Source organism: Erythrolamprus reginae, chromosome 9, assembly GCF_031021105.1.
Source record: "Erythrolamprus reginae isolate rEryReg1 chromosome 9, rEryReg1.hap1, whole genome shotgun sequence".
Taxonomy (NCBI): Eukaryota; Metazoa; Chordata; class Lepidosauria; order Squamata; family Dipsadidae; genus Erythrolamprus; species Erythrolamprus reginae.
The window spans coordinates 56,525,835-56,552,433 of record NC_091958.1 but is presented as its reverse complement, the minus strand read 5'-3'; the positions used below and the strand labels follow the sequence as shown (position 1 = coordinate 56,552,433).

Sequence of the window (26,599 nt, the reverse complement as noted above, 5' to 3'; positions counted from 1 at the left end):
CCGTCACTTAAGGACCTTAATGGATTTGAGGGGGGGAGGGGAGGAAGGCAAGCAGGCTGCCGAGTTAACCGTTAATGGATCTGGAGAACTTTAAGTCTGGCCCTGGGTTGGAGGGTGCTGGGAGTTGTAGTCCCAGGGGTCCAATGATGACCCACAACTGGGTGAATCGCTGGGTGGACCCTCATCACAAATGACTTCCAGTATGAGGTGATGAGTTGAAATGTAGAGCCACAAAGACTGTGCAGAAATTGGGTATGTCTAGAATAGAGAATAGAATAGAATAAAGAATAGAATAGAATAGAATAGAGAATAGAATAGAATAAAGAATAGAATAGAATAGAATAGAGAATAGAATAGAATAGAATAAAGAATAGAATAGAATAGAGAATAGAGTAGAATAGAATAGAGAATAAAGTAGAATAGAATAGAATAGAATAGAGAATAGAATAGAGTAGAATCGAGAATAGAGTAGAATAGAATAGAGAATAGAATAGAATAGAATAGAGAATAGAGTAGAATAGAATAGAGAATGGAATAGAATAGAATAGAATAGAATAGAATAACAGAGTTGGTAGGGACCTTGGAGGTCTTCTAGTCCAACCCCCTGCTTAGGCAGGAAATCCCTGCACTACTTCAGACAGAGGGTTATCCAACATTGGCTTTAAATCTTCCAGTGTTGGGGCATTCACAACCTCTGGTGGCAAGCTGTTCCACATATCTCCTGCTTGAGCAAACGGGGTGGACTAAAAGACCTCCAAGGTCCCTTCCCAACCCTGTCATTCTGTTATTCCTGCCCTGGTTGGGTGATCCATCAATGTGCTCCAGGCTCTGGGATGTATTTGTGGAGCACTAGAGGGCAGCCGAGGTTCGGCTTTGGAGCAAAACCCGAGCGTGGGAGCGAAGAGGAAGGTGGGCAGAACTTTAGCTCCAAGGAAATGGGCGCCGAGAAAGGTCCAGAGGCAGAAACTGGGCCGGTTTCTCCTTCCAGAGCTGACCAGGAGACACCAGGCAGAGGATCCAAGTCAGACAGGCCCATGTCATCCCCAAACCCCCAACACTTTACCCTTAGATTATCCACGGTTGACCTCTCCAGATTCCTAAGAGGTCAGTAAGGGGCTAGTACAAGTGCACTAGAGTGCCTTCTGTCCCCTGTCCTATTTCTCTCCTATATCTCCTATACCTTCCCTCTATTCCTATATCTCTTCTTCTATTCTTTCATTGATATGTTTTATTCCTATATCTTCTCTTCTATTCTTTCTTAGATATATTTTACCATGAGTATATCCTCTATATATATATATACCCACTAAAACTCTCATTGTGCATTGGACAAAATAAATAAATACAAATAAAATAAATAAAAATGTCTCTCCAACACTCCGCGGTCTGCATTGGCTATCAATTGGTTTCCGGACTCAGTTCAAAGTGTTGGTTATGACCTATAAAGCCCTACATGGCCTCGGACCAGATTACTTGCGGGGTCGTCTTCTGCCGCATGAATCCCAGCGACCGGTTCGGTCCCACAGAGTCGGCCTTCTCCGGGTCCTGTCAACCAGACAATGTCACTTGGTGGGACCCAGGGGAAGAGCCTTCTCTGTGGGAGCCCCAGCCCTCTGGAATCAGCTCCCCACACCCCAGAGATCTGTACTGCCCTAACCCTCATTGCCTTCCGCAAGAGTCTTAAGCAGGGGTCCCCAAACTTTTTACACAGAGGGCCAGTTCACTGTCCCTCGGACTGTTGGAGGGCCGGACTATAAAAAAAACCTATGAACAAATCCCTATGCACACTGCACATACCTTATTTTAAAGTAAAAAACAAAATGGGAATGTACTATTTAGAGGGGGGGGAGAACTCTGAAATTCATATACCATGTTTTTCGGTGTATAAGATGCACCTACAGCTTAGAGGAGGAAAACAAGGAAAAAAGACTCTTAAGACTCATTTATGCCACCAGGCCTGGGGCCATTAGACTCCAGCCCCCTGGCCAAGGTTTGTTGATTGAATGGATGTGTGTATTTCAATTGGCTTTTTAGTTTTCAGGTGTAACTTTTAATTTTAATTAATTGGATTTCGATGTATATTGTCTTTTTTATATGTTGTTAGTCGCCCCGAGTCCTTGGAGAAGGCGGCATATAAATCCAATTAACAATAATAACAACAACAACAACAACAGTAATAATAATAATAATAATAATAATAATAATAATAATAATAATAAGCCAGCGAAAGTGGTCCCAGTGGTCCTTGGCACGCTGGGCGCAGGGCCAAAGGATCTCAGCGGACATTTGAAAACCATTGGAATTGACCAAATCTCCACCTGTCAATTGCAAAAGGCCACTTTACTGGGATCGGCAAACATAATTCGCAGCTATATCACGCAGTCCTAGGTGCTTGGGAAGCGCCCGACTGGTGATGAAATACGAAATCCAGCATGGTGATCTCGTTTGCTGTGTTGCATTGACATAATAATAATAGTACAGTGGAACCCCGACATAAGAGCTGCTCTACTTAAGAGCAACTCGAGATAAGAGCTGGGAGGGGAGAGATATTTTTGTTCTACTTACAAGCCCAAATTCGAGATACAAGCGCCAAGGAGCTGTCTCCTGAAGCCAAACGCTAACTTCCGCGTTCGGCTTCAGGAGACAGCTGCGAAGCGGCGCGCGTGTTTTAAAAGGTTGCAGCCGGCCTGGGGGGCTCGGGGGGGTGCTTGCAGCTTTCTTTCTTGCTCTTTTTCTTTCTCTCTTTTACCTTCCCTTCCTCTATTTCTTCTTTTCTTTCTCCTTCCCACCTTCTTCCCTCCCTCCCTCCCTTCACTCATTCCTCTCTTACTCTCCCCTTTCATAAGTTTCCTTGCTTCCTTCCTCTGTTCCTGTCCCTTCCCCCTTTCTTTCTTTCTTTCTTTCTTTCTTGCTTTCTTTCTTGCTCTTTTTCTTTCTCTCTTTTACCTTCCCTTCCTCTATTTCTTCTTTTCTTTCTCCTTCCCACCTTCTTCCCTCCCTCCCTTCACTCATTCCTCTCTTACTCTCCCCTTTCATAAGTTTCCTTGCTTCCTTCCTCTGTTCCTGTCCCTTCCCTCTTTCCTTCTTTCCTTCCCACCCTCCGTCCATTCATTCACCCATTCCTCTCTTGATCGCTTAAAGCCGGTCCCTGGTGCAAAAAGGGTTGGGGACCTCTGTCCTACAGGATTGGGTGGCAGAGAAGTTGAACATATGTAAATTTAAAAGTTTAAGAAAGTTTACAAGTTAAGTGAAAGAAACTTCATTATTCATTTATATGTACATGTACATTTCTTCATTAAAAACATGTCTTTCTGCATAATTTAGACTAACTTTGTGAGTTTTTTGAGGGCTGGAACCAATTAAAATTATTTACATTAATTCCTATGGGGAAAAGTCGTTCGAGATAAGAGCTGCTCGACTTAAGAGCCCAGGTCCGGAACGAATTAAACTCGTATCTCGAGGTACCACTGTAATAGTAATAATAATAATAATAATAATAATAATAATAATAATAATAATAATAATAATAATAATAATAATAACAATAACAACAACAACAATAATGAAGAAGAAGAAGTAGTAGTAGTAGTAGTAGTTCCGGAATGATTAAGGCAAAGAAGCCGGGCTGAAAAATCACTGCTGAGACACCCCCCCACTCTTCCTCCCCCTCCCCCCCCCGGCCACTGCCCTTTGCAAATCCGAAGCCTCCAGTTTGCCTGATTCAGCGGCCAGAGCAGAAAGCATCACCGTAGATTTATGGCGCATAAATTAAACTGGGTACCCGAAGGCACCGAGCACTGTCTGGAGCCTGTCGGCGCAGCTTCCCGCCTCTCTCAATGAAGCTATTTTTAAACCAGCGTCTGTCTATATGGAGGAACAGGTGCAGGATAAAAATAAGCCTCTCGCACACCCAAACTTGCACACCCACCAACCGGAGAGGTTGTGGCGCTGAAGGAGCCCAACTCGCCTGGCACACGCCAGACACACCCAGATGTAAAACACAGCTAACCGTGTTAGGTTCAGAGCAACCCAACGTTCTGGGTCCTGGGTTCTAATTCAAGAACATGGCCTCCAGCTTGTTGGCACCTCTCTTGCAGACTTTCCTTTGTGGATATTTGTCCAAAATGGTACAGGGCAATGTTGGTGCAGTGATGGGCTCCGACAGGTACAATCAGGTGCTCAGAACCGGTAGAGCCTCCGGAGGGATGGTTGAGAGCGTTTTTACCCTCTCCGGCTCCAGGGAAGCCTTTGGAGTCTGGGGAGGGCAAAACACGAGCCTACTGGGCCCACCAGAAGTTGGAAAACAGGCCATTTCCAGACTCCAGAGGGCCTCCAGGGGGCAGGGGAAGCTGTTTTCACCCTCCCCAGGCATTGAATTATGGGTGGTGGCCCACTTGCGCAGGCGCAATGGCGCACCCATGCTCTTTTGGTACCCAAGGAAAAAAAGCTTTGCCATCACTGGCATAGGGGCTTGGACTACAAGCCCCTTCCAACTCTGCAACCCTCCTCTTCCAACTTATCTCTGTAACCCTCCATTGAGTCAAGCCTGGCCAATAAAAAGCAACCTAATACAGGAACGTCCCGGGACGGTGAGCTGACCGGTCTGCCCGCCTCCCTTGTTAGCAATGCCAAAGTTCCCAAGAGAAACCCCCTCTCCTCTCACTCTTCCCAAGGCCTTCCGTAGACACAAGCCGAGCCCTTCTGGTGCCCGTTAAAAGTCAGCCCGCTCTGCCAACGTGCCAGGCACCCGCCTGTGTTTCCCCACTTTGGAACTCTGTTGGGCCAAAGTCCAATCCTGCCCTGGAAGTAGCTGGACTGAACCGCTGGTCTCTTCTTTCTCTCTCTCTCGCTCCTGAGCTGCCACATCCCCACAACGGGAATAAAACCACAAAGGTCAGTAACAGCAGTTCTGTGTTAGCAAAAACAAAGCAATGGAAACTGCAGTTTAATGTTTCCAAATGTAAAATAATGCACTTGGGGAAAAGGAATCCTCAATCTGAATGTTGTGTTGGCAGTTCTGTGTTAGCAAAAACTTCAGAGGAGAAGGATTGAAGGGTCGTGATTTCTGACAGTCTCCAAATGGGGGAACAGTGCAATCAGGCGGTAGGGAAAGCGAGTAGAAGACTTGGCTGCATAGCTAGAGGTATAACAAGCAGGAAGAGGAAGATTGTGATCCCGCGGGTGAGACCCCGTTTGGAATACTGTGTCCAGTTCTGGAGACCTCACCTACAAAAAGATATTGATCAAACTGAATGGGTCCAAAGACGGGCTACAAAAAGGGTGGAAGGTCTTAAGCATAAAACATATCAGGAAAGACTTCATGAATTCCATCTGTCTAGTCTGGAGGACAGAAGGGAAAGGGGGGACAGGATCGAAACATTTCAATATTTATTTATATATTTATTAATTTGATTTCTATGCTGCCCCTCTCTGAGGACTCGGGGCGGCTCACAACGTATCAGAAGCAATATAACAAATGCATCTAAAAATCTAATTAATATATTATATTTAATATAATTAATACATAAGCGCACTAGAGTGCCTTCCATCCCCTGTCGTATAGTCTCTCCTATATCTCTTTATATCTTCTCTACTATATATATAACCTTCATGGTGTATTATTGTGTATTGGACAAAATAAATAAATAATAATAATAATAATAATAATATGGCTCAAAAGGCTTTAAAGAGCTCTAATATGATTTGAAAACATGTTCAAGGGTTCAAGGGTTTTCAGGAGGGAAGTGTTTGGAATAGGAAAGCGAACACAAGAAAGCTGGAATGAACGCAACACATGCCCAACGTGGACAAATCAATGCCACTCACGTCAAACCTTCGCGGGGGGCCGCTTCCAGAAGGCGGAGGGGGCTGCAGGTTTAAGGTTTAATTGGATTTGCATGCCGCCCCTCTCCGAGGAGTCGGGGCGGCTCACAAGTCACAACATATACAAAGAAACAGTAGTAAATCAATAGTAATCATTAGCTTGGTTTAAAAGAAAGTCGCCCCCCCCACTCGGACAGCCTACCTCGCGCAGCCTTCTGGGTGCTGTAGTTCCTGCTAGATTCCTCATCGAGCGCAGCACTTCAATCTCGGGGGTGGGGGGGTGGAGGAGGACTCAATTTCCCAGCCTCCTTTGCGGGACTTTTTATTTTATTTTACTTTTTGCAAGGAATCGTACGGAAATTGGAGCAGTTTTGTTTTGTGGAGGGGCCTGGCTTCCATGGGGCGGAGGGAGGAGGGGGTTTCTGGGCTGGGGGGCGGGAAGGGAGGGTCCCCCGAGGAACCAGGCGTTGCAAAACCGGCTCTTTAAACGGGGGTGGGTGGGAGAATGCCATGCCCTTCCCCTTGGAGTGCTGCGGAGGACTCAACAATGTGGATTACAGCAAGGTACAGGCACGCTTCGCAATTGCGCGCGCGTGTGGGTGTAAAGATGAAAGGCCGGGCCTGGGGGGTGGGGGGTGTCCATGCCTTGAAAATCCGGGGAGGGTGTGTGTGCAGAACTCAAGCCAAACTAAAGAAAGTCAGCCTGGCGCTTTGCGCTACTCCCAAAATTCAATTTAATTAAATTTATTAAATTTATAAAGTTGAGTCGGGGGGGTCTAAGCAGAAGAAGCAAGGGAGGGGGCGGGGGGCTTTTTCCTGGGGGGTGGCTGCAAAAAACTAAATAATCAAAACCCCACATTCTCTCCCCTGCATTGATCGGCTCCTGTTTATCCGATTTTTGTTTCCAAAGGATGTTATTATTTTTCTTCCTGGCAACAATGTAAAGTCGCCTTGGCTCTCTCTCGGAATCCCCCCTCCCCCTTTCAAAATGGTCTTCTTGACCCAAGGGGGGGGGTAAAGTCTTCTGCCCCCACCCTTCCATTCAAGGAAAGCCCGAGATCTTTCTGTCTCCCCCCCCCCCCCCCGCTTAAAAGTGCACAAAGAAGTTGAGAAAACTTTGGGTTTTATCGGCAGGAGGGGAAAGAGACCAAGCAGTGAGGCAGAAAAGTCAACAGTGTAGTTGCCACATCAGAAAAGTAGACCAAACATTCATTGACTTTAGGGAAACTCTGACCCAGATCAAATGACCATGAGGGTTGGGGTGTCTTTCTTTCTTTCTTTCTTTCTTTCTTTCTTTCTTTCTTTCTTTCTTTCTTTCTTTCTTTCCTTCCCTCCCTCCCTCCCTCCCTCCCTCTTTCTTTCTTTCTTTCTTTCTTTTTTTCTTTGAAACATAGAAGACATAGAAGATTGACTGCAGGTCAAACTAGGCTGCCCTTACTATTTCCTGTATTTTATCTTAGGATGGATATATGTTTTTCCCAGGCAGGTTTAAATTCAGTTCCTGAGGATTTACCCACCACATCTGCTGGAAGTTTGTTCCAAGCATCTGCTTCTCTTTCAGTCAAATAATATTTTCTCATGTTGCTTTTGATCTTTTCCCCAACTGACTTCAGATGCGTCCCCTTGTTCTTGGGTTCAGTTTCCTATTGAAAACCCTTCTTTCCTGAAACTTATTTAACCCTTTAACATATTTTAATGTTTCGATCGTGTCCCCACTTTCCCTTCTGTCCTCCAGACTAGACAGATTGAGTTCATGAAGTCTTTATGCTTAGGACCTTCCACCATTCTTGTAGCCCGTCTTTGGACCTGTTCAATTTGATCCATCTCTTTTTGTAGGTGAGGTCTCCAGAACTGGCACAGGATTATTCCAAATGGGGTCTCACCAGTGTTCTATATAGCGGGATCACAATCTCCCTCTTCCTGCTTGTGATACCTCTAACTATGCAGCCAAGCATTCGACTCGCTTTCCCCACCGTCTCACTGCACAGTTCACCCCTTTCTTTCTTTCTTTCTTTCTTTCTTTCTTTCTTTCTTTCTTTCCTCCCTTCCCTTCCCTTCCCTTCCTTCCTTCCTTCCTTCCTTCCTTTTCCTTCCCTTCCCTTCCCTTTCCTTTCCTTTCATGTTATTTGTTAAATAGTCTGGATCAGCTTGGACCTGCCAAAGTAAAAAGCATCCAGATAATAAGCTTAATTATTAGCCTGAACTGGACCTTCCAAAACAATCGTGCAGGTAGACGTGCCACGCAGACCAGGGCTCTCCAACCTGGGCAACTTTAAGCCCTCTGGATTCCAACTCCCAAAATCCTGGCAATTAGCAATACCAACAGCATTTAGATTTATATAGTGCTTCCCAGTGCTTTTACAGCCCCCTCTAAGCGGTTTGCAGAGAGTCAGTCTCTTGCCCCCAACAATCCGGGTCTTCATTTGACCCACCTTGGAAGGATGACAAGGTGGACTCAAGATTCGAAGTGGGTTTGAAGTCCTCGTTCTTTGCAGTGTCACTTTCAGTGGCTGACCCTTGCTTGAAACCTTGATGTTGGCTGCACTTTAAGAGGCTGGAGAACGAGGGAAATGCCAAGACCCGTGATGGTGAACCTATGGCATGCGTGCCACAGGTAGCACATGCTAGCACACCCTATGGCATGCAAATAAAAAAAGCCTCGCCATTACTGGCCCAGACCATGGCTACAGGACTGTCTAAATGCAGATTATTATTATTATTATTATTATTATTATTATTATTATTATTATTATTATCATCAACAATACAACACAGCAAACGAGATCACTATGCTGGATTTCGTATTTCATCACCAGTCGGGCGCTTCCCAAGCACCTAGGACTGAGTGATGTAGCAGCGAATTATGTTTGCCGATCCCAGTAAAGCGGCCTTTTGCAATTGACAGGTGGAGATTTTGTCAATTCCGATGGTTTTCAAGTGTCCGCTGAGATCCTTTGGTACTGTGCCCAGCGTGCCAAGGACCACTGGGACCACTTTCACGGGCTTATGCCAGAGTCGTTGCAGCTCGATTTTCAGATCTTCGTATTTCACTAATTTCTCTAGCTGCTTCTCCTCAATTCTGCTGTCGCCTGGGATTACGATGTTGATGATCCATACTTTCTTTTTCTCCACGATCACAATGTCTGGTGTGTTTATTATTATGTTTTCTTTAATTATTATTATTATTATTATTATTATTATTATTATTATTATTATTATTGTTGTTATTTATTAGATTTGTATGCCGCCCCTCTCCGAGGACTCGGAGCGGCTGACAACAAGAAAACAAAAAAAAAGATTGTGATTTAGGGTTTAGGTTACTGTGAATTTCAAATCCTGGTTTGGAATCTCTTTTGGACTCAGTGGAGGGGCTTCTCCTGGCTGTGAGCCAACTGACCCTCAATGTCTCTCCCAGGTCGATCTCACGGCTATGACTCTGCTTTCTGATTACGTGAATGTGACCGACCCCTATTTTATCGCGGCTGTCCTCTCCATCGCTTTCAATCCCCTGTTCTGGAATCTGGTAAGTACCAAACTCCGGTCACGTTTTCAACCTACAACACCCAAGAAGGACTTCAGGATGATAAAAATTTGGATCCTGGGTCTTCTTATGGGATGGGGGTTTTTGGGAGGGAGGGGAATCAGTGAAGGGCTACAAAGAATTTTACTACCACACTATGGGCGTGGCTTATTTTGTGGGTGTAGCTTGCCGGCCATGTGACCAGGTGGGAGTGGCTTGACGGTCATGTGACCGGTGGTGGCTTAAAGGTCATGTGACTGACTTAAAGGTGGCCAACTTGATGTCACTCACATCAAAGGTTAGGGTTAGGGTGCCTGGGGTCTCCTTGCCTCAAAGAGATGTGATTTCCCTCTCTATTTACTATGACTGAACATGCAAAATATACTCTTTAACTCTATGTATCTACGCCATACATATTACACACAGGTGCACAAAAATATGCATTATCTACTATATAAACTTTCTGTGTATGTACATATATGCACGCACAGCTTTTCTCAAATTATACACATCCAACCTCATTTATTGGGATAGGAAAAACATACCCAGAGCCCAGAAGGGGGAAAAAGAAAAAAAAAATCAATTTTTTTCTACCACTTCTGCGTACCTGATTGTACCCGTTAGTGACGGAGTGACAATTCCTGCCCATATTTATTAATTGGGGCGACTCACAACATATAGCGAAACGTAACAGTGCAGTTATCCAATTAATATACTAAAAAGTTCTTAAAATTCTAACTTTAAAAACATTCATTTTCATTCATTCAGCAATCACACTAACAACATTTGCTGGACAGGGGGAGGTCTAATGTCCCCAGGCCTGGCAGCAAAGATGTGTTTTTAAACTCTTGCGGAATGCAAGGAGGGTGGGGGCAGTGCGAATCTCTGGGGGGAGCTGATTCCAAAGGGCCGGGGCCACCACAGAGAAGGCTCTTCCCCTAGGCAAGGGCAGCTGACATTGTTTGGTCGACAGGACCCTAAGGAGACCAACTCTGTGGGACCTCACTGGTCTCTGGGATTCATGCAGCAGAAGGCGGTCTCGGAGATAGTCTGGTCCTATGCCATGTAGAGCTTTATAGGTCATAACCAACACTTTGAATTGTGTCCGGAAACCAATCAGCAGCCAATCCAGTCCGTGGAGTGATGACAAAATAGGGGCATGTCTTGGGAGGCCCATAACTGCATGCACGGCTGCATTTTGGACAACTTGAAGTTTCCGAACACTCTTCAAAGGTAGCCCCATGTAGAGAGCATTGCAGTAGTCAAACCTCGAGGTGATAAAGGCATATGTGACCGTGAGCAAAGACTCCCAGTCCATATGGAGGGCAGCAGATTGAGAGGTGCATTCAAGCTGCCCAAGGATAAGTAAGGCAATTTTCAGAACCAAGGAGAGCTCCCCATGGAGTCAGACATTCTCAGAAATCAAAAAGTTGGCAATGGTTTGGCAACAGTTTCAGTAGCACAAGAGTCGGCAAAGTTGGCTCTTCTATGACATGTTGACTTCAAAATGGTGGAAGGTCTTAAGCATCAAACTTCTCAGGAAAGACTTCATGAACTCAATCTGTATAGTCTGGAGGACAGAAGGAAAGGGGGGACATGATCAAAACATTAAAATATGTTAAAGGGTTCAATAAGGTTCAGTAGGGAAGTGTTTTTAATAGGAAAGTGAACACAAGAACAAGGGGGCACAATCTGAGGGGAGATCTGGGGGGAAAGATCAGAAGCAACGCGAGAAAATATTATTTTACTGAAAGAGTAGTAGATGCTTGGAGCAAACCTCCAGCCGACATGGTATGTAAATCCACAGTGACTGAATGTAAACCTGCCTGGGATAAACATAGATCCATCCTAAGATAAAATACAGGAAATAGTATAAGGGCAGACCAGATGGACCAGGAGGTCCTTTTCTGCCGTCAATCTTCTATGTTTCTATGTAACTCCCAGAATTCCTGAGCTAGCATGATTGGCTCAAGAATTCTGGGAGTTTTTAACATAAAAGAAAATACTGTAATAGAGAAGCACCACTTGAAACTGAGTTTCGAGTTTCTTTCTCTCTTCTCCTTCCTCTTAGATAACTCTTGTCCCGTCTTTTCTCTCCCCGTCAGTTGGGAGACCGTTTGGGATCCTCCCTTCTCCAGGCAACGCCGCCTTCCGCGTTGTGTGTTGTCCAGCACACCAGGCCTGCTTTTGTTAAGATTTTTGTCATCCGCGACAGTTCCCTTTAAAGGTTTGCTTTTAATGGCCATCGACCGAGAGGAACCGAGGATCGAAACCGGGCGAGGGAAGCGGTGGCCATGGAAATTTTTTCAATCGAGGGCCGAGAACATTGGTCACCCATGCTGTGCTCTCCTGCCAGCTGTGAAGCGACAATAGGGTGACTGGACTGGCAGAAGTTCTCACACCTGGCAAAGCAGGACAGAAAACGTCTAGGGTAGGAAGAGCTAAAATTAGGTATCTAAAGGCTCCCTGGGACTCTGTTACACAAAGGTTTTCGGGAACTCGGTCAGGGAACCAGAAGGAGGGTGTGTGTGTTTGTGTTTGTTTGTGTGTGGCTGCACTAGGAACAATGCGTCATTTTGGGGGCTCGGCGGAAACACACAAACCCTTCCCAGGTTCGGTGTCCTCTTTGCTAGGAGTGAATAGAATTCTTTATTGGCCAAGTATGATTGTACACACACAAGGAGTTTTGTCCTTGGTGCAGATGCTCTCAGTGTAAATATACATTTGTCAAGAATACAGTAGAATAGAATAATGAATAGGGTAGAATAATAAATAGAGTAGAATAGAATAGAATATAATAGCGTAATGAGTAGAATAGAATAATGAATAGAGTAGAATAATGAATAGAGTAGAATAGAATAGAATAGCGTAATGAGTAGAATAGAATAATGAATAGAGTAGAATAATGAATAGAGTAGAATAGAATAGCGTAATGAGTAGAATAGAATAATGAACAGAGTAGAATAATGAATAGAGTAGAATAGAATAGAATAGAATAGGGTAATGAGTAGAATAGAATAATGAACAGAGTAGAATAATGAATAGAGTAGAATAGAATAGAATAGCGTAATGAGTAGAATAGAATAATGAATAGAGTAGAATAATGAATAGAGTAGAATAGAATAGAATAGCGTAATGAGTAGAATAGAATAATGAATAGAGTAGAATAATGAATAGAGTAGAATAGAGTAGAATAGCGTAATGAGTAGAATAGAATAATGAATAGAGTAGAATAATGAATAGAGTAGAATAGAATAGCGTAATGAGTAGAATAGAATAATGAACAGAGTAGAATAATGAATAGAGTAGAATAGAATAGAATAGAATAGAATAGCGTAATGAGTAGAATAGAATAATGAACAGAGTAGAATAATGAATAGAGTAGAATAGAATAGAATAGCGTAATGAGTAGAATAGAATAATGAATAGAGTAGAATAATGAATAGAGTAGAATAGAATAGAATAGCGTAATGAGTAGAATAGAATAATGAATAGAGTAGAATAATGAATAGAGTAGAATAGAATAGAATAGCGTAATGAGTAGAATAGAATAATGAATAGAGTAGAATAATGAATAGAGCAGAATAGAATAGCGTAATGAGTAGAATAGAATAATGAACAGAGTAGAATAATGAATAGAGTAGAATAGAATAGAATAGAATAGCGTAATGAGTAGAATAGAATAATGAACAGAGTAGAATAATGAATAGAGTAGAATAGAATAGAATAGCGTAATGAGTAGAATAAAATAATGAATAGAGTAGAATAATGAATAGAGTAGAATAGAATAGAATAGCGTAATGAGTAGAATAGAATAATGAAGAGAGTAGAATAATGAATAGAGTAGAATAGAATAGCGTAATGAGTAGAATAGAATAACAAATAGAGTAGAATAATGAATAGAGTAGAATAGAATAGAATAGCGTAATGAGTAGAATAGAATAATGAAGACAGTAGAATAATGAATAGAGTAGAATAATAAATAGAGTAGAATAGAATAGAATAGAATAGAATAGAATTTTTTATTGGCCAAGTGTGATTGGACACATAAGGAATTTTGTCTTTGGTGCACTCAAGAATCATGTTGTACAACATGTAATGATTGTCATAGGGGTCAAATAAGCAATCAGGAAACAATCAATATTAATAAAAATCTTAAGGATACAAGCAACCGGTTACAGTCATACAGTCTTAAGTGGGAGGAAATGGGTGATAGGAATGATTAGAAAAAACTAGTAGTAATAGTAGTGCAGGCTTAGTAAATAGTTTGACAGTGTTGAGGGAATTATTTGTTTAGCAGAGTGATGGCGTTTGGGAAAAACTGTCCTTGTGTCTAGTTGTCTCGGTGTGCAGGGCTCTATAGTGATGTTTTGAGGGTAGGAGTTGAAACACTTTGTGTCCAGGATGCGAGGGGTCAGTCAATATTTTCCCCGCCCTCTTTTTGACCTGTGCAGTATCCAGGTCCTCAATGCAAGGCAGGTTGGCAGCCATTGTTTCTTCTGCAGTTCTGATTCTCCTCTGAAGTCTGTGTCGGTCTTGTTGGGTTGCAGCACAATCCGATATTCACAGTGGGAAATTTTGTGTGTGTGTGTGTGTGTGTGTGTGTGTGTGTGTGCCCATCCTGGAATCCAGCATGTTTGATTTCAGCAGGGGGGGAAATATTTGCAAGTTTTACTCGGTGTGTGTGTGTGTGTGTGTGTGTGTGTGTTTGTCTTTCTGCTGCTGCTGTGTGCAATTGTTAGTCCTCCTTTAACGACAACAAATCTTTCTCTCTTGCCCGTGACCCAATTTCCCCACTGTGGAGATCTGATTGTTTCCGAAGCATTTTGGAGAAAAATAAGGACAGTTGAAAATGAGCGTGCTGCCTTAAAAACTTGTAAAGTTGTTTTATAACAAATTAAAAAAGGAGGCAGCGGTTTGAAATCAGTTGGAATTACCCTGTTTCCCCCAAAATAGGAGCCTGTCTTATATTTTTTTGGACGCAGAAATTGGCCTTATTTTGGGGGAGGCCTTATTATTTTGGGGCTCCTCCTGTCTTACCTGATTTCCAGCTCTGTCTCCCTAACCTTATCCACACCTGGAGGACTGAGGATCTCCACAGATGTTTAGAAGAGAGCTTTTTGGGTAAAATGGAATGGGTCCAAAGACGGGCTACAAAAAAGGGTGGAAGATCTTAAGCATCAAACTTACCAGGGAAGACTTCATGGACTCCATCTGTAGAGTCTGGGGGACAGAAAGGAAAGTGGGGGACACGATCGAAACATTTAAATATGTTAAAAAGCTAAATAAGGTTCAGGAGGGAAGTGTTTTTAATAGGAAAGTGAACACAAGAACAAGGGGCCACAATCTGAAGTTAGTTGGGGGGAAAATCAGAAGCAAGGTGAGAAAATATTATTTGACTGAAAGAATAGTAGATGCTTGGAACAAACTCCCAGCAAACGTGGTTGGTAAATCCACCGGAACTGAATTTAAACCTGCCTGGGATAAACATATATCCATCCTAAGATAAAATACAGGAAAGAGTATAAGGGCAGACTAGATGGACCAGGAGGTTTTTTTTCTGCCGTCAATGTTCTTCTTTAAAAAAAAAATCTTTATTGAATATTTACATTTGAAACAACAAAAACAAAGACCAAAAAACCTCACAAAAACATAACATACAGGAGCATACAGCTTTATAATATATAGGTTACTTTGGTATCAGAACCTAAGCATCTAACACTTAACATATATGCTAGCTAGAGGTATAAGAAGCAGGAAGAGGGAGATTGTGATCCCCTTATATAGAGCGCTGGTGAGACCACATTTAGAATACACTGTGTTCAGTTCTGGAGACCTCACCTACAAAAAGATATTGACAAAATTGAACGGGTCCAAAGACGGGCTCCAAGAATGGTGGAAGGTCTTAAGCATAAAACTGATCAGGAAAGACTTCCTGAACTCAATCTGTATAGTCTGGAGGACAGAAGGAAAAGGGGGGACATGATCGAAACATTTAAATATGTTAAAGGGTTAAATAAGGTCCAGGAGGGAAGTGTTTTTAATAGGAAAGTGAACACAAGAACAAGGGGACACAATCTGAAGTTAGTTGGGGGAAAGATCAAAAGCAATGTGAGAAAATATTATTTCACTGAAAGAGTGGTAGATCCTTGGAACAAACTTCCAGCAGACGTGGTTGGTAAATCAACAGGAACTGAATTTAAACCTGTCTGGGATAAACATAGATCCATCCTAAGATAAAATACAGGAAAGAGTATAAGGGCAGACTAGATGGACCAGGAGGTTTTTTTCTGCTGTCAATCTTCTTTTTTTAAAAAACAAAATCTTTATTGAATATTTACATTTGAAACAACAAAAACAAAGACCAAAAAACCCCCATACAAACAAAAACATAACATACAGGAACATACAGCTTTATAATATATACCGTAGGTTACTTTGGTATCAGAACCTAAGCATCTAACACTTAACATATATGCTAGCTAGAGGTATAAGAAGCAGGAAGAGGGAGATTGTGATCCCCTTATATAGAGCGCTGGTGAGACCACATTTGGAATATACTGTGTCCAGTTCTGGAGACATCACCTACAAAAAGATATTGACAAAATTGAACGGGTCCAAAGACGGGCTACAAGAATGGTGGAAGGCCTGAAGCATAAAACCTATCAGGAAAGACTTCATGAACTCCATCTGTATAGTCTGGAGGACAGAAGGAAAAGGGGGGACATGATCGAAACATTTAAATATGTTAAAGGGTTAAATAAGCTCCAGGAGGGAAGTGTTTTTAATAGGAAAGTGAACACAAGAACAAGGGGACACAATCTGAAGTTAGTTGGGGGAAAGATCAAAAGCAACATGAGAAAATACTATTTTACTGAAAGAGTCGTAGATCCTTGGACAAACTTCCAGCAGACGTGGTTGGTAAATCCACAGTAACTGAAGTTAAACATGCCTGGGATAAACATAGATCCATTGTAAGATGAAATACAGGAAATAGTATAAGGGCAGACTAGATGGACCATGAGGTCTTTTTCTGCCGTCAGTCTTCTATGTTTTTATGTTTCTATGCCGGCTATTCTGCTGAGCCTGGTTCCTTACAACCTATGTATGTTTCTATGTTTCTATGAGAAGGAAAATGTCTTCAAAGGAAACCCAAAAAGTCCAGTTTCCTCCTGAAAAATGCCCCTTTGGGACAACCATGAAAGTTGGGCTTTGGGCATTTCTGTAGGCATCTGATTGGTGGACCTTCTTGGAGAAAAAAATGTCCAGTGGAGTTTTGGGTTGGATCCCTCAAAAATGCTCTGCCCATCCTTCACGTTGGTCTCTCCTTCCCTCGAATCCCCAGCAGGGGGCGCCAAAGGAGCAATGTAATTTCACTGCATGACACTTCAACCACAACCCATCCATCCTTCCCAGCCCAATAGGCCCTTATGGACAACGCAGGGAACAATGGTATTGGTAGTCCAGGGTGGCATCTCTGTGGATTGGGGTGGGTACAGGGGAAGAAGAGGTGTGATTGACGAGGAACAAAACCCAAAGCCTTCCTTGCTTGGGGTTTTTCTGCCTCTGACTTCTCTCTCAAAAATAAGCATTTGAAACTTAGCTCTGCCAAAGATCCAGGACCTCCCTGGTGGGATTCTGCCTACAGGGGAGGAGTGGAGGGTGGGGAAGTTTTGCAAAGGACTTTATCTACTTATTTGCTTGCTTGCTTGCTTGCTTACTTACTTACTTACTTACTTACTTACTTACTTACTTACTTACTTACTTACTTACTTACTTACTTACTTACCTACCTACCTACCTACCTACCTACCTACCTACCTATCATATTTATAACTCCCAAAGGACTCTCGACAGCTTCCAACGTATAAAAATAATTCTAAAACAGTAAAAACAGATTCTAAAACAATAATGACATTTATTAATAACCCAATTAAAAACACACATTCAACCTAATATTCCACAATCCCAGGCCTTATTTTCCTTAATAAAGAATTCTATCCTATCCTATCCTATCCTATCCTATTCTACTTCTATGCCACCCAATACCTCGGTACTCAGGGCAGCTTACAACAAGTATTGTGGTTAAAATACAAATCCCAGCGACCGGTTCTATCCCACAGAGTCGGCCTTCTCCAGGTCCCATCAACTTAGAAAATGTTGCTCAGTGGGACCTAGGGGAAGAGCCTTCTCTGTGGGGACCCCAGCCCTCTGGAATCAGCTCCCCCCAGAGATTCACACTGCTCCCAGCATCCTCACCTTCTGCAAGTGTCTAAAGACTCATTTATGCCACCAGGCTTGGGGCCATTAGACTCTAGCCCCCTGGCTGACGATTGGTATGTATGTTGTTGTTGAATGGGTATGATTGATTTTTTAATATAATGGGGTTTTTAGTTTAGATTAGTGGGTTCATATTAATTGGATTTGGATTTGCATCACATTGTTCTTTTATATGTTGTGAGTCCTTGGAGAGGGCAGCATATAAATCCAATAACCAACCCAACCCTAACCCAAACCAAACCAACTCAAAGCAAACCAAAGCAAACCAACACCAACATCAACCCAACCCAACCCAACCCAACCCAAACCAAACCAAACCAACTTGAACCAACCCAATCGAAACCCAACTCAACCCAACCCAACCCAACTTGAACCAACCCAATCCAACCAAATCAGGCTTTAGATTTGTGGTTTACGAACAAGCCTTGGGGATTGTGGTTCTTTGTGTGTGGAGTGGGGGGGGGGAGAGACAGAGAGATGGAAATGAGCCCAGACCGATCCGAGGTCACCTTGGGCCTCCCTTGCCTTGTTGGAGGAAAGCAGGAGAGCTGCCCAGCTGCAACTCGGGTTCCTTCGCCAGCCGAGCCGGAGCAGCTTACCTTATCGGCTGCCGAATTCATAACACCTTCCTCTGCCAGGGGAAAGCAATTAGGGGAAATGGCTCCCTTGTTATGGAGGAGAGGCGCGTTTAAAGCCCCCCCAGTCAATACATCGTGCTGGGTTTCATGAGGCTGAGAAGCTCCTGACTGCCTTTCGGCCCTTCCACCTGGCGCCGAAGATTACGGCTCCTGTTTTCATGCTTTCCCGATCAAATCCCCCGATAAGGAAACTCATCTCTTTAATGGCGTTTGACCTGGCTTGGCAGAAGTCCCATCGGCCTCTCTTGGGTTTGTTTGCTTCCTTGAATCGCAAGAAGAGCCTTGGGAGTCTTAGCCTCTTCTGGAAAACTAGGCATTTACAGGCGGTCCTTGTTTAGCAACCACAATGGCAATTTGGTCCTAAAGCAAAGTTATAGCAATAGCAATTTAGACCAGTGCTCTACAGCCCTCTCTAGCGGTTTACAGAGACTCAGCATATTTGCCCCCAACAATCTGGGTCCTCATTTGACCCACCTCAGAAGGAAGGAAGGAAGGAAGGAGGGAGGGAGGGAGGGAGGGAGGGAATAGCAATAGCACTTAGAATTATATACTGCTTTACAGTGCTTTTACAGCCCTCTCTAAGCAGTTTATAGAATCGGCCTCTTGCCTCCAACAATCTGGGTCCTCATTTTACCGACCTTGGAAGGACGGAAAGTTGAGTTGACCTTCAGTCAGAAAAAAGAAACGAAGGAGGGAAGGAAAAATAGGAAGGGTGGGAAGAAATGACACAAAGGAAGAGGAGGGAGGAGAGAGGAAGGAAGGGAGGGAAGAAAGGAAGGAAGGAGGGAGGGAAGGAAGGAAGGAAGGAAGGCTGAGTCCACCTTGAACCTGCTGAGATTCAATCTGCCAAACTTTTGGGGAAGTCTCGTCCTTTTAGTATCCACAAGACCCAAACTGCCCCCTTTGCCAATCCTGCAGCATCTTTTATTTGGGGTGGGGGAAATAATTCTAGCAAAAAAAGAGAGAAAAATTGTACGCTATGTGCTGGAGAGAAAACCCACCCGGCCACACTTTCTCCCCAGGGGAAGTTGACCCCAGACGGCAAGTCATGGCATGAACTTGACCCATGCAACTTGGACTTTGACTTAAGCCGCCTAATTCACTTGTGGGGCTAATTGGTGGTGGTGGTGGGGGGTCATGGACAATCTCCCAGCCATCCTGCTCCTTCCCTCACTGTGGAGCCGCCTTGAATGTTCCAGCGCCATCCAGCCACACGTAGGGCAGCTCCTAGAGGCACTCATTAGAGTTCGCATGCAAATAGGCTTCTCTTAATTGCTGGCTTGTACAAAGTAATTAGCAGGGACTTCTCTCCCCCCCCCCCCCCGTTTGTTCTGTTCTCTGGCTTTGCAGTTGCTCCTCTTTCTCTGCTCTTCCCTTTCCGCTAGAATTAAAAATCGTCTCCCGCCTCCCTTTCCCCCCTTTTTCTGATGGTCAAGGCTGGGGGGAAGGGGCAGAGGGTCATTTGCCTACTTTAAATGAGATTGGCATCCTGACTGCTTGCATTGAAATTAGCAATAGCATTTAGCAGTTACAGAATCAGCCTATTTGCCCCCAACAATCTGGGTCCTCATTTAACCCACCTCGGAAGGATGGATGGAAGGAAGGATGGATGGATGGATGGATGGATGGATGGATGGATGGAAGGAAGGATGGATGGAAGGAAGGAAGGATGGATGGATGGAAGGAAGGAAGGATGGATGGAAGGAAGGAAGGATGGATGGAAGGAAGGAGGGAGGGAAGGAGGGAGGGAAGGAAGGAGGGAGGAAAGTAAGTAAGTCAGTAAGGAAGGAAGGAAGGAAGGAAAAGGAAGGAAGGAAGAAATAGCAATAGCATTTAGACTTATATACCGCTTCATAGTACTTTTACAACCCTCTCTAAGCAGTTTACAGAATCAGCATATTTGCCCCCAACAATCTGGGTCCTCATTTGACCCACCTCGGAAGGATGAATGGAAGGAAGGAGGGAGGGAAGGAGGGAGGAAAGTAAGTAAGTAAGTAAGTAAGTAAGTCAGTCAGGCAGGCAGGCAGGCAGGCAGGCAGGCAGGCAGGAAGGAAGGAAGGAAGGAAGGAAGGAAGGAAGGAAGGAAGGAAGAGCAATAGCATTTAGACTTATATAATGCTTTCTGGGGCTTTTGCAGCCCTCTCTAAGCGGTTTACAGACTGAGCCTCTTGCCCCCAACAATCCGGGTCCACACTTTACCCACCTCGGAAGGCTGAGTCAACCTTGAGCCAGTCAGGATCAAACTGCTGGCAGTAGGCAAAGTTAGCTTGCAATTGCAATATAGCACCCAGCCTTATATGCCCCTTCAGAGAGCTCTACACAGCAATAGCATTTAGACTTGTATACTGCTTCACAGGGCTTTACAGCCCTTTCTAAGCGGTTTGCAGAGAGTCAGCATATTCCTCCCAACAATCTGGGTCCTCATTGGACCCACCTGGGAAAGATGGAAGGCTGAGTCAACCTTGAGACAGTGGTGAGATTTGAACTGCTAAACTACAGTCAGCAGAAGCAGCGTGCAGTGCTGCGCTCTAACCACTGCGCCACCAGGGCTCAGGGCAATTGCAAGACTCCACACACAGGATTTGCTTCGGGTTGTACTTCATTCTGGAAAAACCTCTCCTTCCCCCCCTCCTCTCCCTTCTTTTTTCCTGCCTTTCTCTCTATTTCCTCCCTCCCCCTTTCCTTCCTTTCTTTTCTCTTCATTCCCTCTTCCCTTCCCTTCAATCTTCCTTCCCTTCCCTTCTTTTCTCTTCCTTTCCATTCCATTCCCTTTTCTCTTCTTTCCTTTCTTCCTTTTCATTCCTTTTCCTTTTCTTTTCTCTTTTTTCCTTTCCATTCCTTTTCCTTTCTCTTTTCTTTCCCTTTCCCTTTTCTTTTCTTTTCTCTTCTTTCCTTTCTTCCTTTCCATTCCTTCTCCTTTTCCTTTCCTTTCCTTTCCTTTTCTCTTTTTTCCTTTCCATTCCTTTTCCTTTCTCTTTTTTCCTTTCCATTCCTTTCCCTTTCCCTTTCCCTTTCCCTTTTCTTTTCTTTTCTTTTCTCTTCTTTCCTTTCTTCCTTTCCATTCCTTCTCCTTTTCCTTTCCTTTCCTTTCCATTCCTTTCCCTTTCCCTTTTCTTTCCCTTTTCCTTTCCTTCCCTTCTTTCTCTGGGCCCACCCACCCATCAAGAAAAAACCCTCCAGCCTCCCCAGGAGCCAGGAGGGCTGCTGGGCTCAGATTGTCCCCGGCAGAAGTGGTACCTGGGGGCACCTAAGGACTCTTGATCAGGAAGAAACGCCCTCCTCCTGCGGTGTATTTGCCGTAAGCCAGAGATAAAAATGGAACTGCATAAAATAGAAACCAGAGCTGGGTTTCAGGAGGGAGGCTGGGCTCCATTAAAATGCAAAGCTTTTGGTGTGTGTGGGGTGGGGAATAAACGGTCCAGCTGGAGGAGAAGAAACCGTATCTCTCTGCCCGGGAACAAACAGAGATGGGTGGGTGGGTGGATGGCCAGGCTGGTGGGTGTTCATTCCTCCAGCCTGTTCAACTGATATCGGTAGGCAGGTTGGCCAAGAGAGGCAGTGGGGAACATCAGGTTGGCCGAGCAGAAGCGCGGCGGAGTTTTCGCTCTGTTAAAAATGCAAACAGCTCATGAGAGGCCAGAGGGACAAGACTGGACCCCAGCCTCTGGCCAGTACAGTTCTCTACATAAAGGGGCCTAGACCCAATGATGGATATACAGTGGTCCCTCTACTTACAAACTTAATTCGTTCCGTGACCAGGTTCTTAAGTAGAAAAGTTTGGAAGAAGAAGCAATTTTTCCCATAGGGATCAATGTAAAAGCAAATAATGGTGCGATTGGGGAAACCACAGGGAGGGTGGAGGCCCTGTTTCCTCCCAGGAGATTCCTAGAGAGGCCTCACGGAGGCTTCTCCCTGTCTTTTCCGGCCCTGTTTCCTCCCAGGAGATTCCTAGAGAGGCCCCATGGAGGCTTCTCTCCGCCTTTTCCGGCCCTGTTTCCTCCCAGGAGATTCCTAGAGAGGCCCCACAGAAGCCTCTCCCCGCCTTTTCCAGCCATGTTTCCTCCCAGGAGATTTCTAGAGAGGCCTCACGGAGGCTTCTCCCTGTCTTTTCCGGCCCTGTTTCCTCCCAGGAGATTCTTAGAGAGGCCCCAAGGAGGCTTCTCCCTGTCTTTTCCGGCCCTGTTTCCTCCCAGGAGATTCTTAGAGAGGCCCCACGGAGGCTTCTCTCTGCCTTTTCCAGTTACAGTTTCGGAGGCTCGGGTTTGTAAGTGGAAAATGATTTTTGAGAAGAGGCAAAAAAAATCTTGAACACCCGGTTCTTATCTAGAAAAGTTCGTAAGTAAAGGCCTTCTTAGGTAGAGGTACCACAGTATATGGTTTCTTACATCAAGTTTCAACAGAAGATTTATTACATTTTGGTATTTATTAAACATAGTTTCTCTATGTACAGCTTTATTTCTGCTGCCTCTTTTCCATCCAATTGTAATGGTATGAGTTTTGTGCAACATTTTTATGACACTAATGAGACAAACCCATCCACTGACGTTGGTCATCTAACAGCGCGCACTTGTCCGTCACTTCTCCGGCATCTTTGCGGAAGGCTCTGGAAATTCTGAGTCAGCATTTAGAGCCGATGAACGGAGGCCTATCCATCAAAATTAAACTCCAGGCCGAATGGAGGTACTATTGATTAGCAGAATTACTAATCCGCCGATGAGGTCGTATTTCCTGGCATTAGTAATTTGGGCTCTTTCCAAGCTCCTGTTTCCTTGAAAAGACTTTGGAGGTTGCAAAAGGCCTTTGTGATGTGGTCATTGACCTTTTGTCTGTTCAGGTTGGGAGATGGGAGCACAGGAGCCGGTCACTCACACGTCTCTTTGGTTCTCCTTACGCCGCCTGCTACTTCCTGGGAATTGTCATCATCTCGCTGAACTTTCTGCGGAGTCACTGGTGAGTCTCACCTTTGGGGGGCGCTGTTTTTATTATTTATTATTTATTTATTAATTGGACTTTCATACCGCCCCTCTCCGAGGACTCGGGGCGGCTCCCAACATACAATAAAACAATATGAAACATCTTCATCCAATTAATTTAAATTTTAAAACCCCAAAATCATAAAAACAGTTGTTTCATTCAATCAACCTTCTCTCAACACATTTTTTTTAAAAAAAATTATTAAGGCAAAACAAGACACCAACATACATATAAGAGAACAGCAAACATACAACAAAATATAGACGCTATTACCACTGTTATCAGAAGTTTCCAGAGAAAAACCTTTGCAGATCATATCATGCAAAGAAACATATACACATTTCCTATTATTTACAAAATTTTAGCTATTTACTTCTATATAATATACAGTGATACATTGCCTTGCAAACTTAATTGCTTCCGGGACGAGGTTCTTAAGGTGAAAAGTTTGTAAGACGAAACAATGTTTCCCATAGGAATCAATGGGAAAGCGATTAATGCGTGCACGCCCAAAATTCACCCCTTTTGCCAGCTGAAGCGCCCGTTTTTGCGCTGCTGGGATTCCCCTGAGGTTCCCCTCCATAGGAAACCCCACCTCTGGATTTCTGTTGCCAGCAAAGCACCCGTTTTTGCGCTGCTGGATTCCCCTGCTAGGATTCCCCTGCAGCATCACAAAAACACGGAAGTCCGGAGGTGGGGTTTCCCATGGAGGGGAGCCTCAGGTTTGTATCTCGAAAAGTTTGTATGACGAGGCGTTTGTAAGACGAGGTATCACTGTATTTAGTTATTTAGTTATTCCTTAATCTTCTGTTCAACCAATCATAAACCTTATCTCGGGCTTTATAATATTCAGTTTCCCAATGTCCCTTCTGTCAACACATTCATTGGCCAGGTGGCAAGGATCTAATCGCCCCAAATCTGATGACATAAGTGAGTCTTAAAACTCTTACGGAAGGCGAGGAGGGTGGGGGCAGTACAGATCTCCGGGGGGAGCTGATTCCAGAGGGCCGGGGCCGCCACAGAGAAGGCTCTTCCGCTGGGTCCTGCCAGACGACATTGTTTAGTCGACGGGACCCGGAGAAGGCCAACTCTGTGGGACCTCATCAGGATTTTCTTGGAAAGGAAACAGAAGCCTTTATGTCTCTTTGCAAAGCAACAGAGAAAACGAGAGCTTTTTTCAGTTCTAACATCTTTTCCCCTTGGTTTTCAAGAAGTGAAAACACCGCGTCTGTCCAGTTTCGTTTTCAGGATTGAGCCAACCGTCAGTGTTTACAGAGGCCTGGAGGAGGATTATCTGTGCATTTAATTCTCAGGTCATTTCAACTCTCTTATCTCGGATGAGGCCAGATAATGCCTCTCCTCCCCACTTGGGTCTGCTCTCCGTAATCCCGCATGAATGATGTACTGTACATTATGATAATGTGTCCTTAGATGTTCCTGCTGCGAAGGAAGGTAATCTAAGAAGGCGGGTTGACTTTCCGAGAGCTTCCTTTCGTATCCACAACAGTGCCAAAGGTTTGGTCGCTCTGCCCCGGATTCAAGGCTGAGGGGGGACACGGCATGAAACCCAATGGGTGGACCAGCTGAATCTAAATCCTCTCCCCCCCCCCACCCCACTTCCTCTGGGGTCATGAATATTGCACAGGACCAAGGAAAAAGGACACAGAATCCAGCTTTCGAGTCCTGAACTTGGTGACGGCAAAGGGAGTCTCAGAATTAAGCTTGTTTTGTGTGTTTGAAGGTTGTTTTTTTACAAGCTTCCTTGTCCATCCCTAATGAGCCAGAATAAAGGATGTGCAGTGGTACCTCTACCTAAGAACGCCTCTACTTGCAAACTTTTCTAGAGAAGAACCGGGTATTCAAAATTTTTTTGCCTCTTCTCAAGGACCATTTTTCCACTTACAAACTTGAGCTTCCAAAACTGTAACCGGAAAAGGCGGGGAGAAGTCTCCGTGGGGCATCTTTAAGAATCTCCTGGGAGGAAACAGGGCCGGAAAAGGTGGGGAGAATCCTCCGTTGGGCCTCTCTAGGAATCTCCTGGGAGGAAACAGGGCCTCCACCCTCCCTGTGGTTTCCCCAATCGCAGGCATTATTTGCTTTTACATTGATTCTAATGGGAAAAAATTGCTTCTTCATACAAACTTAAGAACCTGGTCACAGAACGAATTAAGTTTGTAAATAGAGGTACCACTGTATGGGGAAACAATATTTTTTGGGGTGTTTTGTTTTTTAAAGCTTCTATAAAACTCATATCTAATGACCAAAGTGCCAGAGCTCACTGTAACAACATTGCCAAAAAAGCACTAAGAATTACAAACCTAATCTTATGTAGCTTCTTCTCCAGAAACATTGAATTACTAACCTGAGCTTACAAAACATTTGTCAGACCAATACTCGAATACAGCTCGCCTGTATGAAACCCACACTGTATAACTGACATTGACACAATTGAGAGAATCCACAAATACTTCACAAGAAGAGTCCTTCACTCTTCCTCCTCTCGAAACAAGCTACCTTACTCCTCCAGACTTCAAATACTATGACAATTTCCAACTACGTCACCTCCCAACTGATTTAACTGTTGTTCATAAGATCATACACCATAACGTCCTTCCTGTTAGTGACTACTTCACCTTCAACAACAACAACTCAAGGGCACATAATAGATGCAAACTAAATATAAATTGCTCCAAACCTGACTGCAGAAAATATGACTTCAGCAACAGAATGATCAATGCCTGGAACTCCCTACCTGACTCTGTAGTTTCTTCCCCAAACCCCAAAATCTTCAACCTTAAATTATCTACTGTTGACCTCTCTCCTTTTCTAAGAGGTCCATCCATCCATCCATCCATCCATCCATCCATCCATCCATCCATCCATCCATCCATCTATCTATCTATCTATCTATCTATCTATTATCTTATCTGTCATCTATTGCCTAGCTTCTATCTATCTGTCATCCATCAGTCCATCCATCCATCCATCTATCTATTATCTGTCATCTAGCTTCTATCTATCTATCTATCTATCTATCTATCTATCTATCTATCTATCTATCTATCTGTCATCCATCCATCTATACGTGCATCCATCCATCCATCCATCCATTTATCTATCTATTATCTGCCATTTATCTTCTAGCTTCTGTCTATCTGTCATCCATCCATCCATCCATCCATCCATCCAGGAACTCCTAGTTCTCTCCTCGGCAGGAGTTTGATCAATTTAAGCAGCAAAAGAGGAATGTGACTTACAAGATATTATTTATCCTGTTACCAAAAATGTGCGCGCTTAAAATTGCATTATTTATTTATTTTTGCTAATGCTCGGCACATGTATTGCTTCCAAGCATGCCCCCCCT

General features: G+C 44.0%; 1 protein-coding gene across 3 annotated transcripts in view; it reads left to right on the top strand.

The window, feature by feature from the left end:
• Window positions 1-4,790: 4,790 nt before the first annotated feature.
• The window catches only part of PEMT (phosphatidylethanolamine N-methyltransferase), a 72,413-nt gene continuing 50,604 nt past the window's right edge, over window positions 4,791-26,599 (top strand). Inside the window, exons 1-3 of one of the 3 annotated variants that reach the window (XM_070761460.1) lie at window positions 4,791-4,893; window positions 9,239-9,346; window positions 23,096-23,211. In XM_070761460.1, coding sequence (XP_070617561.1) covers window positions 9,254-9,346; window positions 23,096-23,211 — 209 coding nt within the window. In that variant the 5' untranslated portion in view covers window positions 4,791-4,893; window positions 9,239-9,253. Of the gene's footprint in view, window positions 4,894-6,148; window positions 6,388-9,238; window positions 9,347-23,095; window positions 23,212-26,599 lie in introns of those variants that run through there. The other 2 variants (XM_070761458.1, XM_070761459.1) reach the window with 2 other exon arrangements.